At 45.9% G+C, this 14,798-nt stretch overlaps 1 protein-coding gene across 1 annotated transcript; it reads left to right on the forward strand.

Moving 5' to 3' along the window:
* Window positions 1-14: 14 nt before the first annotated feature.
* On the forward strand, window positions 15-14,405 carry LOC106604863 (wolframin). Its single transcript, XM_014199939.2, has 10 exons — window positions 15-237; window positions 1,029-1,415; window positions 6,030-6,106; window positions 6,313-6,457; window positions 8,083-8,256; window positions 8,440-8,520; window positions 8,612-8,769; window positions 10,503-10,739; window positions 10,989-11,864; window positions 12,123-14,405. The coding sequence occupies exons 2-10, from the start codon at window positions 1,031-1,033 to the stop codon at window positions 12,906-12,908; spliced, it is 2,919 nt and encodes a 972-aa protein (XP_014055414.1). The 5' UTR covers window positions 15-237; window positions 1,029-1,030; the 3' UTR covers window positions 12,909-14,405.
* The last annotated feature ends 393 nt before the right edge of the window (window positions 14,406-14,798 follow it).

The following is a 14,798-nucleotide window of genomic DNA, read 5'->3' on the forward strand; positions in this document are numbered from 1 at the left end:
GCGTCACTAAAACAATGTCCAATCATAACACATAAACTGGGCGTTTATTATGTTGTGACAGCTGGAAGAGTTCTATCCTCGCAAAAAAGTGGAGTTTGATCACAGCTGCGCTTGTGGCACCGAACTGGAAAAAGTGAAAGGGATGAATGAGAGGAGACCCTGAACAACTTCATCGGGACATTTCTAGTAACTTCTTGTCGACTAGATGAAACACAGATCGAGTCTTTGACTGCAAAGGTGAGAGAATAACGCTGACATGTTTGTTTTGGACTTGCTGTACTGTCCGTAGGAAGAACTGCCGGTTTACTGTCATCACAATTTAGCACTTAATAAAATAATAGTTAGTCATTTTTAAAGCGACAGGCGCGTGTTTCGCATTATATTTTAAACTGGTCACCAACCTTTTTTTTAACTGTCGTCTAAAACAATGAGTGACCTGACTGAGTCCATTTGCTTAGACTTTCCACCGGTCAAATCAAAGTCATTGGCTTGGGGAAATCCCCTGCATTGCAGCAGAGCACGTCATGGTGCCTCCATCTCTTGCATTCCAACCTGTCACCCTGTTCATAATAGTGGTAGTAGCCACTTATTTTGGTATGAGCTTCATGCTGCCTAAAGTCGAATTGGTTTAGGCTCTTCATTTGTTAGTTTGGGATAAAAGAACTTGGACCATATTTGGGGGGGGGGCATGTTGTTTGGTCGAGAGACACATTTTAACACATTGTCCAGAAGGGAAGCTATGGGCTCCCTTTGGCAGTGAGAGTTGAGTGATTGGAGCAGAAGAGGATTGTGCCATGCAGCTGTTGTGTCACTGCACCAGGTGTCCTCACTCTCTCTGCCCCCTGGCCGTACTCTACTGTAGCTGTGTCAAGACACGTGTGACCCTCATGCACGGGTTATCTCTCCCATGATTGAATACTGACATGATTATTTTTTTTTTTTTATGATTCTGAAAAGCTCTGTCTATAAAGGTTAAAACTCATTTAGCCAGACAGCGGTAAATTGTTTTATCTTCCTCTGTCTTTCAGGCATGGAACCATCACCCGCCAACACCCCAACCACCCCGAAACCTGCCCCTTCCTCCCTGCCACCCTCCTCTCGTTCCCCACCTTCCCCTAAATCTACCCCGGGCACTAGACCCACTGTTACCCAGCCTAAATCGCCCCCGACCTCTCCGGTCTCACCTTCCAGCCCTTTTTGTCCTGGCCCCCCTCTCTCTCCCCCCGCGTCCTCCCTCTCCAACCCTCCTGCCTCCCCCCTGCGGCAGCCAGTCAGACCTGTCTCCCATGCGGGACGATCCCAGCTCAATGCAGCCAGCAGGGCTACGGATGAGAGGAGAGGGGCTGGTGCTGTTGGAGATACCCCGGGCATGCACCCTACTACCCCTCTACGACAGGCTTCAATAGCTGTGCCAGGTGAGTACAATCAAAGACACACACACATTCACCACAGAGCTCTGGACCCCTGCTAAGTGCTTTGTAACCCAACACAATCGCTCCAACCCTAATACTAAGTACAATCAAGAACATCCCCCTTCACGCACAAAAGTTCACACAACAATAAATAAACCATACCACATCCCTAATCTAACCCCTTTGCTTTGTCTGTTTGCCTATTATGTTAAGGTTTTTGGGGTAGGGCACATGGCTCCTACCCCTATCCTCCTATCCATCTACTTCTCTCCAAGCTATTCTGGTAGTACTGGGAAAAGCCTGAATGGAAAGCTAATTCCTTTCTCAATGCTTGGTATGGCTGCTTCAGGTGTACTGTATCTCTGATACAACACATAAGGTACAGAATTTACCAAGCAGGGTAGACCAAGTTTTCAAATTTTTATGTCATGCGCACAAGTACAGTGAAATTACTTTCTTGCAAGCTCTAAACCCAACAATGCAGTTATTAATATCAATGTAGTACTAAAAATAACATAAGGTAGAACAAAAACAGACAAAAAATAAAAGTAAGAAGAATACGAGAAAGTAAGAAGCGATTTACAGGGTCCGTTCCCATAATGAAATCAATCAAATGTATTTATAAAGCCCTTCTTACATCAGCTGATGCCACAAAGTGCTGTACAGAACCCCAGCATAAATCCCCAAACAGCAAGCAATGCAGGTGTAGAAGCACGGTGGCTAGGAAAAACTCCCTAGAAAGGCCAGAACCTAGGAAGAAAACTAGAGGAACCAAGCTATGAGGAGTGGCCAGTCCTCTTCTGGCTGTGCCGGATGGAGATTATAACACAACATGGCCAAGATGTTCATAGATAACCAGCAGGGTCAAATAATAATAATAACAGTGGTTGTCGAGGGTGCAACAGGTCAGCACCTCAGGAGTAAATGTGAGTTGGCTTTTCATAGCTGATCATTGAGTATCTCTATCGCTCTTGCTGTCTCTAGAGAGTTGAAAACAGCAGGTCTGGGACAGGTAGCACGTCCGGTGATCTGGTCAGGGTTCCATAGCCGCAGGCAGAACAGTTGAAACTGGAGCAGCAGCACGGCCAGGTGGACTGGGGACAGCAAGGAGTCATCAGGCCAGGTAGTCCTGAGGCATGGTCCTAGGGCTCAGGTCCTCCAAGAGGGTGAGAGAATTAGAGCGAGCATACTTAAATTCACACAGGACACCGGATGAGACAGGAGAAATACTCCAGATATAACAGACTGACCCTAGCCCCCCGACACATAAATTACTGCAGCATAAATACTGGAGGCTGAGACAGGAGGGGTCGGGAGACACTATGGCCCCGTCCGGCGATACCCCCGGACAGGGCCAAACAGGCAGGCTATAACCCCACCCACTTTGCCAAAACACACCGCTAGAGGGATAGCTTCAACCGCCAACTTACCATCCTGAGACAAGGCCGAGTATAGCCCACAAAGATCTCCGCCACGGCACAACCCAAGGTGGGGCATCAACCCGGACAGGAAGATCACGTCAGTGACTCAACCCACTCAAGTGACGCACCCCTCCTAGGGACGGCATGGAAGAGCGCCAGTAACTCAGCCCCTGTAATAGGGTTAGAGGCAGAGAATCCCAGTGGAGAGAGGGGAACCGGCCAGGCAGAGACGGCAAGGGCAGTTCGTTGCTCCAGTGCCTTTCCGTTCACCTTCACACTCCTGGGCCAGAGTACACTCAATCATAGGACTTACTGAAGAGATGAGTCTTCAATAAAGACTTAAAGGCTGAGCCCGAGTCGGCGTCTCTCACATGGGTAGGCGGACCATTCCATAAAAATTGAGCTCTATAGGAGAAAGCCCTGCCTCCAGCTGTTTGCTTAGAAATTCTAGGGACAGTAAGGAGGCCTGCGTCTTGTGACCGTAGCGTACGTCTAGGTATGTACGGCAGGACCAAATCGGAAAGATGGGTAGGAGCAAGCCCATGTAATGCTTTGTAGGTTAGCAGTAAAACTTTGAAATCGGCACTTGCCTTAACAGGAAGCCAGTGTAGAGAGGCTAGCACTGGAGTAATATGATCAAATATTTTGGTTTCTGTCAAGATTCTAGCAGCTGTGTTTAGCACTAACTGAAATTTATTTAGTGCTTTATCCGGGTAGCCGGAAAGTAGGGCATTGCAGTAGTCTAACCTAGAAGTGACAAAAGCATGGATTAATTTTTCTGCATCATTTTTGGACAGAAAGTTTCAGATTTTTGCAATGTTACGTAGATGGGGGGGGGGAGCTGTCCTTGAAACAGTCTTGATATGTTCGTCAAAAGAGGGATCAGGGTCCAGAGTAACGCCGAGGTCTTATTTTAGTTTTCAGTTTTTATTTGAGACGACTGTACAACCATCAAGATTAATTGTCAGATTCAACAGAAGATCTCTTTGTTTCTTGGGACCTAGAACAAGCATCTCTGTTTTGTCCGAGGTTAAAAGTAGAACATTTGCAGCCATCCACTTCCTTATGTCTGAAACACAGGCTTCCAGGGAGGGCAATTTTGGGGCTTCACCATGTTTCATCGAAATGTACAGCTGTGTCTCATCCGCATAGCAGTGAAAGTTATTATGTTTCCGAATGACATCACCAAGAGGTAAAATATACAGTAAAAACAATAGTGGTCCTAAAACGGAGCCTTGAGGAACACCAACATTTACAGTTGATTTGTCAGAGTAGAAACCATCCACAGAGACAAACTGATATCTTCCCGACAGATAAAATCTAAACCAGGCTAGAACTTGTCCGTGTAGACCAATTTGGGTTTCCAATCTCTCCAAAAGAATGTGGTGATCGACGGTATCAAAAGCAGCACTAGGGTCTAGGAGCACGAGGACAGATGCAGAGCCTCGGTCTGACGGCATTAAAAGGTCATTTACCACCTTCACAAGTGCAGTCTCAGTGCTATGATGGGGTCTAAAACCAGACTGAAGCGTTTCATATACATTGTTTGTCTTCAGGAAGGCAGTGAGTTGCTGCGCAACAGCTTTTTCAAAATGTTTTGAGAGGAATGAGAGAGAGTTTAAAAAAAATATATTTTCTGGGTCAAGGTTTGGCTTTTTCAAGAGGCTTTATTACTGCCACTTTTAGTGAGTTTGGTACACATCCGGTGGATAGAGAGACGTTTATTATGTTCAACATAGGAGGGCCAAGCACAGGAAGCAGCTCTTTCAGTAGTTTAGTTGGAATAGAGTATGCAGCTTGAAGGTTTAGAGGCCATGATTATTTTCATCATTGTGTCAAGAGATATAGTACTAAAACACTTCAGTGTCTCCCTTGATCCTAGGTCCTGGCAGAGTTGCGCAGACTCAGGACAACTGAGCTTTGGAGGAATATGCTGATTTAAAGAGGAGTCTGTAATTTGCTTTCTAATGATCATGATCTTTTCCTCAAAGTTGTTCATGAATTTATCACTGCTGAAGTGAAAGCCATCCTCTCTTCGGGAATGCTGCTTTTTAGTTAGCTTTGCTACAGTATCAAAAATACATTTTGGATTGTTCTAATTTTCCTCAATTAAGTTGGAAAAATAGGATGATCGAGCAGCAGTGAGGGCTCTTCGATACTGCACGGTACTGTCTCTCCATGCTACTCTGAAGACCTCCAGTTATGTGTAGCGCCATTTCCGTTCCAATTATCTGGAAAAAGCTTGCTTCAGAGCTCGGGTATTTTCTGTATACCAGGGAGTTAATTTCTTATGACAAATGTTTTTTTGTTTTTAGGGGTGCGACTGTATCTAGGGTATTGCGCAAGGTTAAATTGAGTTCCTCAGTTAGGTATACCGTATTTACAATGTGCAGGGATACTGGAGTGATAGAGGTAGATATGTACAGGTAAGGTGACTAGGCATCAGGATATATGATAAACAGAGTAGCAGCAGCGTAAAATTAAGATTGTGTGTATGTAGATTCAGTATAAATGTGTGTGCATGCAATGTGTTTGTTGGCGCGTCAGTGTGCGTGAGTGTAGATTCATGGGGGTGAGGAGTAGCTGTTGACTGAGCTAAATAAACAGTTGCTTTAGGGCTGAGTCGCAGGGCTGGGCTATCACTGGCGTGCAAGGAAAGAAACGGGATACGTAGGGCATAGCACATACGGTCGGTTCCCTCTGCTCCTTAGTGACACAACACAGATTTACCACCTCTGCCAGCCACTACATCAAGAGCACTACCTCACTTACACAGGGCTCTACCAATTTACAAATGACAGAAAGGGTTATTACATAGGTATTACAGATGTACAGATACGGTATACCACTTATAGCTTTATATACAGATGGTGGTCCTCATGGGTAGAGTCCTAGAGGGACTGGTGGGTGGGGGTCAGAAAGAATCACTGTTGGTCTGTGTGCTGAAGTGGTCCCTCTGTTTGGGGGGGGTGAACCTGGACAGTTGTTGTGAGAGGTTACCACCTGTCTGCAGGGCGGAACATCCTGTTCATAATGAATAACACTACAGTTCATTAGTAGTATGCTTGTTCCCAAATGCTATGCGGCACATGTTTCTGTGTGTATCAATGCTGCCAGTCACCATGTAATATCCCCTTTGGCAGTAACCTTCCTAAGAAATGAATACATCAATCAGATGACTATTGTCTCTATGTAGAGGAGCCAGAGGAGGAGCTGAGTGTGCAGGAGCTGGAGGAGAGCGCCAAGTCTGGAGACGCCAAAGCCCAGTCTAGGGTGAGTACTAACCCCTCCTAGCCATCTCCCATGGTCCACCCTGGTTTGACCACCATAGCAAACTTGAAAAGTCCTACCATAGAATCAAATATTAAAACTCAGAATTGAATAAGATCTCTGAGTCCTATATATGAGCTACAATGGGTCTTCATGCGTCTGACAAGAATGAGCACATATTTGACATGATATGCTGTATCTGTGTGTAGGTGGGCCGTTACTACTTGGCCCTGGCCGAGGAGAGAGATGAGGAGCTGAACAACTGTACAGCGGTGAGCTGGCTGGTAGAGGCCACCAAACAGGGTCGCAAGGACGCCGTCAAGATGCTACAGCACTGCCTAGCAACCAGGAAAGGTGAGGGGGCGCGGCCTTATCCACTAAACAGGAAGTATATACAGTTGAAGTCGGAAGTTTACATATACTTAGGTTGGCGTCATTAAAACTAGTTTTCCAACCACTCCACACATTTCTTGCTAACAAACTCTAGTTTTGGCAAGTCGTTTAGGACATCTACTTTGTGCATGCACAAGTAATTTTTCCAAAAACTGTTTACAGACAGTTTCACAATTCCAGTGGGTCAGAAGTTTACATACACTAAGTTCACTGTGCCTTTAAACAGCTTGGAAAAAACAGTAAAACGAGTCCTATATCAACATAACCTGAAAGGCCGCTCAGCAAGGAAGAAGCCACTGCTCCAAAACCACCATAAAGAAGACAGACTACGATTTGCAACTGCACAAGGGGACATAGATCGTGCTTTTTGGAGAAATTTCCTCTGGTCTGATGAAAAAAAAAAAAAGAACTGTTTGGCCATAATGACCATCGTTATGTTTGGAGGAAAAAGGGGGAGGCTTGCAAGCCGAAGAACACCATCCAACCATGAAGCACGGGGGTGGCAGCATCATGTTGTGGGGGTGCTTTGCTGCAGGTGCGACTGGTGCACTTCACAAAAGAGATGGCATCATGAGGGAGGAAAATGATGTGGATATATGGAAGCAACATCTCAAGACATCAGTCAGGAAGTTAAAGCTTGGTTGCAAATGGGTCTTCCAAATGGACAATGACCCCAAGCATACTTCCAAAGTTGTTGCAAAATGGCTTAAGGACAACAAATTCAAGGTATTGAAGTGGCCATCACAAAGCTCTGATAGACAATTTGTGGGCAGAACTTAAAAAGCGTGTGCAAGCAAGGAGGCCTACAAAACTGACTCAGTTTCACCAGCTCTGTCAGGAGGAATGGGCCAAAATTCACCCAACTTATTGTGGGAAGCTTGTGGAAGGCTACCCAAAACATTTGACCCAAGTTTAACAATTTAAAGGCAATGCTACCAAATACTAATTGAGTGAATGTACATTTTACATTTTAGTCATTTTGCAGACGCTCTTATCCAGAGCAACTTACAGTAGTGAATGCATACATTTCATTTTAATTTCATGCATTTGTTTTTTTGTTTTGTTTTTTGTACTGGCCCCCCGTGGGAATCGAACCCACAACCCTGGTGTTGCAAACACCATGCTCTACCAACTGAGCCACAGGGATGACCATGTAAACTTCTGACCCACTGTGAATATGATGAAAGAAATAAAAGCTGAAATAAATCATTCTCTCTACTATTATTCTGACATTTCACATTCTTAAAATAAAGTGGTGATCCTAACTGACCTCAGACAGGGCATTTTTACTAGGATTAAATGTCAGGAATTGTGAAAAACTGAGTTTAAATGTATTTGGCTAAGGTGTATTTAAACTTCCGACTTCAACTGTGTATATTTGGAGAGATCCAGAGCAATTCAATAGTCTTTTTTTGAATTGGGACTGAAAAAGTACAGCGTGCCATTAAATGGAGTATGCCGTTTAAATGATATGCACTTATCAGGAGTCAACTGTCATTGGGATTGTGGAACCAGTTGAAGTGATTGTTCGTCTCAGTGCATGGTGTTCATTATGAGGCATCAAGGTTGTGTTTTGTCACCGTTAGGCATCACGTCGGAGAACTTTGAGGAGGTAAAGAAGCTGTGTACGGAGACAAGGTTTGAGAGAGGAGTGAGGAGGGCTGCCCTGGTCATGTACTGGAAGCTCAACCCAGAGAAGAAGAGAAGGGTGGCTGTGTCTGAGCTGCTGGAGAACGTGGAATATGTCAACACAGAACCAGGTATAGGGAACAGTCTCTCTCACACACACACACACACACACTCATACATTACATATATGGCCACACAACAGTCACACAATAATGTAATATTATCCGTTCATGAACACCGAAGAGACCTGAGAGGCCTAGTTGTTATTTAGCTAGTTTCTAAACTGTGTTCCTCTGTAATTCCTCCACCCCAAGGTGACGCTGCCTCCCAGAGCCCCATATCCAGCTCCACGCAGAAACAGAGGAGAGTTCTGGAGAGTCTCGTCACCAGCAAAGGTCAGTGTATGTTAATGTAATATAGAATCAAATGAAAAGGCATTGTAAAAGTGAGTTAAGACTACCTCCCTCTTTCTCTGTGTCTCTGCAGTGAGTTGCTACGACGTGGGTCTGGATGACTTTGTAGATATCACTAAGAAGTACGCTCAGGGCATCCCACCTAGTCCCACTATGGCTGGGGCCGGAGGTGACGATGACGATGATGACGAAGTTGTGAAGAACCCAGATGACTTGCCCCTTCATCAGAAGGTCTCAACCTTTTTCTCTCTCTGGGAATGCGTGTGTTCATGACATCTTCACACATTCACAATTTTATATTAGTTATTATATTGCTGATGGATTTACGCTCTCTCATTCAAATTGCTTTATTGGCATGACAAACATTGAGTAAATATTTCCAAACCATCAATGTTACAACTGCATTTAGTCATATACACATTAGGTACACCCATCTAGTACCGGTTCGGACCCCCCTTTGCCTCCAGAACAGCCTGAATTCTTCAGGGCATGGATTATACAAGGTGTCGGTATCAAGGTACCTAACGTGTGCCAGGAAAACATTCCCCACACCATTACACCACCGCCAACAGCCTGTACCGTTGACACCAGGCAGGATGGGGCCATGGACTCATGCTGCTTACGCCAAATCCTGACTTTGCCATCAGAATGACGCAACAAGAATCAGGATTCGTTGGACCATGCAATGTTTCTCCACTCCGCAATTGTCCAGTGTTGGTGATCGCGTGCCCACTTGAGCCGATTGTTCTTGTTTTAGCTGATAGAAGTGTAACACGGAACCCAAACCGGCTGCGCGGGTGCGCCATCGTGCATAAATGTATTTTTGTCCCCCCACACCAAACGCGATCACGACACGCAGGTTAAAATATCAAAACAAACTCTGAACCAATTACATTAATTTGGGGACAGGTCGAAAAGCATTAAATGTATGGAAATTTAGATAGCTAGCTTGCACATGCTAGATAATTTGTCCTATTTAGCTAGCTTGCTGTTGCTAGCTAATTTGTCCTGGGATATAAACATTGAGTTGTTATTTTACCTGAAATGCACAAGGTCCTCTACTCCGACAATTAATCCACGCATAAAACGGCCAACCAAATCGTTTCTAGTCATCTCTCCTCCTTCTAGGCTTTTTCATCTTTGAACTTATATGGTGATTAGCATCTAAACTTTCATGGTATTACCACGACGACCGGCTAAACAGTAAATCTTTCAATCACCCAAATGGGTATAACCAATGAGGAGATGGCACGTGGGTACCTGCTTCTATAAACCAATGAGGAGATGGGAGAGGCAGGACTTGCAGCGCAATCTGCGTCAGAAATAAGAATTACTTCTATTTTAGCTCTTGGCAACGCAGACGCTCGTTGGCGCTCGCGAGCAGTGTGGGTGCAATAATTGAATAACATGGATTTCAAAATTTATTTTGCAACGCACGCGACGTGTCCGGTCTGTTCAGCATGTAACCCGGTGTGGTCGTCTGCTGCAATAGCCCATCCGTGACAAGGACCGACGAGTTGTGCGTTCCCGAGATGCAGTTCTGCACAACACTGTTGGACTGTGCCGTTATCTGCCTGTTTGTGGCCCGCCTGTTAGCTTGCGCGATTCTTGCCATTCTTTGCACATTCTCTGTAAACCCTAGACACAGTTGTGAGTGAAAAGCCCAGGAGGCCGACCGTTTCTAAGATACTGGCGCTTGGCACCGACGCTCATACCGCGCTCAGTCACTTAGATTACTCGTTTTGCCCATTCTAACGTTCAATCGAACAGTAACTGAATTCCTTGATGCCTGTCTGCCAGCTTTATATAGCAAGCCACGGCCATGTGACTCACTGTCTGTAGGAGCGAACCGTTTTTTTGTTGTGAACTGGGTGGTGTACCTAATAAACTGGCCACTGAGTGAACATTGGAATTATGTGTAATCTCTCTCGCACCCTTTCTCTCCCCCTCCTCTCCTCTCCTAGGTGTTGAAGTTTCCCTTACACGCCCTGTTGGAGATCAAGGAGCACCTGATAGACTGGGCATCCCGGGCGGGCATGCAGTGGCTCAGCGCCCTCATCCCCACTCACCACGTCAATGCCCTCATCTTCTTCTTCATCATCAGCAACCTCACCATCGACTTCTTCATCTTCCTCATCCCCCTACTCGTCTTCTACCTCTCCTTCTTCTCCATGGTCATCTGCACACTGCGCGTCTTCCAGGTAGGATTCACTTCACACACTTCAGAGGAACTGAAAGAGGATAACCGATGTAATTACATTATCCTGTAATAAACTAGCAAGAACACACATTTAGGGACTGCTTACCACCTAACATTTGGTATTTTCTTGGAAAACCGAATTAAAATGGTTAGTACTATGTAACTATAGTTACCATGTTAGTTATTCCATGACAGTTAGCTATAGAATTATGTCTGTTCATTATGTGAGCTGTTGGTGTTGTTCTTCCAGAACTCCAAGGCGTGGGAGAACTTCCGGGCTCTGACAGACCTGTTGTCTCGCTTCGAGCCGGGCCTGGACCTGGAGCAAGCTGAGACTAACTTCGTCTGGACCCACCTGGAGCCCTACCTCTACTTCCTGCTGTCGGTGGTCTTCGTGGTCTTCTCCTTCCCCGTGGCTGACAAGGCCTGGATCCCCTGCTCCGAACTGGCCACTGTGGCTCTGTTCTTCACCGTCACCTCATTCCTCAGCCTCCATGCCTCTGCTGAGCTCTTTGCCCGCCGCGCCCTGCTCACAGAGGTGTTATCGGGGGTCTGTGCCCTTACACAACTATTACCGGAGAGCGTCTGGTTCCTGCGGGTGTTAGGCACAACGTTTGTGACGGTGCCGCTAGGGGAGATGGTGGCTCTGAACGTGGGCGTGCCCTGTCTTCTCTACGGGCACCTTTTCTACCTGCTGTTCCGCATGGCCCAACTGAGGGGCTTCAGGGGCACTTACCTCTGCCTCGTGCCCTACATGGTGTGCTTCGTCTGGTGTGAGTTGTGCCTGGCACTGCTCCACTCCTCCTCCACCATAGGTCTGATTCGGACCTGTGTGGGCTACCTCCTCTTCCTGTTCGCCCTGCCTGTTCTCACCTTGGGCTTGGCGGCCATGTTGCTCTTCCAGGTCCTCCAGTGGTTCATGGCTCTGGAGATCACCAAGATGCTGGTGACTCTGACCGTGTGCGCGGTCCCAGTGGTGTTGCGGTTGTGGACGCGGTTCAGCCTGAACCCACTGGTGGTGGCGAGGTCTCTGTCGCGGAGCAGCATAGTCAAGCTCATCCTGGTGTGGTTGAGTGCTGTGGTGCTGTTCTGCTGGATGTATGTCTACCGCTCCGAGGGCATGAAGGTAATCACAATAACTAGTTCACTACATTATGCTACATTATGCCAAAAGCACTAATTAAAACAAAATACAGGTAATAACCTAATAGAAATTAACCAAATGACAGAACAAGATCAAATTGCAGTCAGCAGAGTACTATTTACAGTATTAAAATGTAACTAAATAAAGGATTCCCTAAATGTATGAAAAGTGTTCAATGGAATACATGAACTGTATAATAAACAACATCAAAATTGAAGTTTAACCAAGTGTCTTGAACAGGTGTATAACTCCACCCTCACGTGGCCGGAGTACAGTAACCTGTGTGGGCCGAAAGCCTGGAAGGAATACAACATGGCCCAAACCCAGATCCTGTGTTCTCACCTGGAGGGCCACCGGGTCACCTGGACAGGACGCTTCAAATATGTCCGCGTCACCGACATCGAGAACGGAGCCCAGTCCATCATTGGCCTACTCCCTGTGTTTGTAGGGGACTGGATGAGATGTCTCTACGGTGAGGCCTATCCACTCTGTGACAACCCCACCGACCCCTCCACCCCCACTGCCCCTCCCCAGCCCCTACCCGCACCCCAGCCCCCTCCAGAAGACCCCTTATGCAAACTGAAAAGGCTGGCGAAGCACGAGTGCCACGTGAAGCGCTTCGACCGCTACAAGTTCGAGGTGACCTTGGGCATGCCCCTGGAGAGGAAGAGTAAGAACGGGACCGTCGTAGAGGACGAAGACGCCACCAAGGACATCGTCCTGAGGGCCAGTAATGAGTTTGGCCCCGTGCTGCTGCACCTGAGCGCTGGGAGCCTGGTTGAGTTCAGTACGGTTCTGGAGGGACGCCTGGGCTCTAAGTGGCCTGTGTTTGAGCTGAAGGCCATTCACTGTCTGACGTGTGCGGACACCCGCGTGCCCAGCGGCAGGCAGTATAAGATAGAACACGACTGGAGGCGCTCGGCCCAGGGGGCTCTGCAGTTTGGGTTCGACTTCTTCTTTAACCCCTTCCTCACTGCACAGCTGGAGCAGGACACTGAGACACAGGTGAGGGGTAGTGGTGGATGAGTGTATCTGAAGAACAGTGGATCAATATAGAGAAGTGAATAAGTGTACACTATGTGGAGTCAATAAGTGTGCACTAGGAGAAGTGACTTCACTAAGGATTGTAAGTAATGCCTTATGTCGACCACTGTTAGGAGTGGCTGAGTGTACACTATGGGGAGGAAGTAAGTACACTGGGAGAACTGAATGTACACACAGTAGTTTTGTCAGTAAGACATGCATTATGTCTACCTACAGTAAGGGCTCTATTCAGTCCGCATCGCAGAAGTTCAGCTTTCCGGCGTGATTGAAATTTAAAGGCAATGTTCCCGCTTTACCGGAGAGTGCATTCACGGTAAACGCCGCATATGTCGGCTCAATCGGAAATTACCTTTAAAATTCTATTGCGGAATCTGTAATGATTCAGCGATGCATATTAAATAGAGCCCAAATCTATGGTTCTGCATGATGTTTTCCACTTTACTGTAGTTCCAGTACTGGGATTGAACTGCTTGTAGTGATGTGGCTGCGTGTTCTTTACACCCTACCGTAGTAAAGCCAGCATAGACACATGGCTGTGTTGTGTGTATTGCTAAACAAGGCGTAAGTGTGTGTTTGTAGTGTATGAGTGTTTTCATAGCTGCTGAGCCAAAGTGTGCGAAGATAATATAATGGAGAATCTAAACTAAACCACTTAATTACAAAGGAGGGAGACAGTTTACACAAAGACTTTACACTGTCATACATGCAACCACACACACAAATACACACGGCCTCAAACTCCTAATTCATAGACAAGTGTTTTTAGTCCGTCAACATTTCAGAGGAAGTGTGTGGGATAATACCAATCAACAATGTGATCACTAAGTTTATTAACATTCTGCGTGCTATTCAACCATATGGGCCTACTGTTTGCACCCTCGCATACTGTAGATAAGGGGTCTCCATTTACATTCAGCTGTGGGCCGATTTTCTTGAGTGGATGGTTTGGGGGTCGGAGCGTAGTTATAAATCATTTGTAGACTGTAAATTGACCGCAAGAAGCCCAACATTTTTTTTTTTTATATATATGACTTTTGTTCTTTTTACAATTTGAGGCCTTATTTCAATTGAATTATTTAGTTACTTGTATTCTACAGTTATTGAATAGTTTTTTTTTTTTGTTATCTTGGAACGTAATTTTCATCATGTCGGAGAAACAAATGGAATTAAACTGTTCCGGTTGTCTCCTTAAATATTATGCTTTTATCATTATTGTGTGTCTTTTTCATACCCTTCTTGTTGTGACACCACACTATTAGTTCACATGTATCGAAGTGCACTTATGTCCAACTTGATCTTTGCTCCTCTTTTACTTGTCTGCCTTGTTGTCCCTCACCCCCCTGTACCTCCCTCCTTCTCCCTGCTGTGCAGGGGTTTGGATCTGTTCTAATCCCACAGTTCGTCTGCAGGCCTCTAATGATGATGTCACTGTTGTAGGTTGTGACGTCACTACTGTAACTAATAAACCAACCATGGAAATCTCTGCTTCCTGGAAGGTTATTGCAATCTCACACTCCTTCTCTTTCACACACGCGCGCGCACACACACACAGAGTCCGTATACCTTAATGAGCATGATCTTGTCGTTTAGTCTGGATCTTTACTCTCTCCAGGGCTATGGACAGCTTGTCCAGCAGAAGAGGTCACACACACACACAAGGTGCTGATTCTGCTTCATTAGTGTATGTAATGACAGTATATTAACACTAGGTGGTTCCCCAGGCTACAGCACAGATTTGTTTTAGTGATATCATGTAATCCTTAGTGATGTATTTCAATTCTATTGAGCCACGTGAAGACTGTTGGATCGACAAAGTACACAGACAGCCGTTAATACTTTAAGCACGATACATGAATGAAAGCCGATTTGAAT

The sequence above is a fragment of the Salmo salar genome, chromosome ssa05, assembly GCF_905237065.1.
Source record: "Salmo salar chromosome ssa05, Ssal_v3.1, whole genome shotgun sequence".
Taxonomy (NCBI): domain Eukaryota; kingdom Metazoa; phylum Chordata; class Actinopteri; order Salmoniformes; family Salmonidae; genus Salmo; species Salmo salar.

What these genes read in the sequence shown, in the direction of transcription:
- LOC106604863 (XM_014199939.2), top strand. Translation starts at nt 1,031, where the DNA reads ATGGAACCATCACCCGCCAACACCCCAACCACCCCGAAACCTGCCCCT. An exon ending in GAGTCTCGTCACCAGCAAAG is followed by an intron (nt 8,521 to 8,611) that starts GTCAGTGTATGT and finishes GTGTCTCTGCAG; the next exon opens with TGAGTTGCTACGACGTGGGT. An exon ending in ACCGCTCCGAGGGCATGAAG is followed by an intron (nt 11,865 to 12,122) that starts GTAATCACAATA and finishes TGTCTTGAACAG; the next exon opens with GTGTATAACTCCACCCTCAC.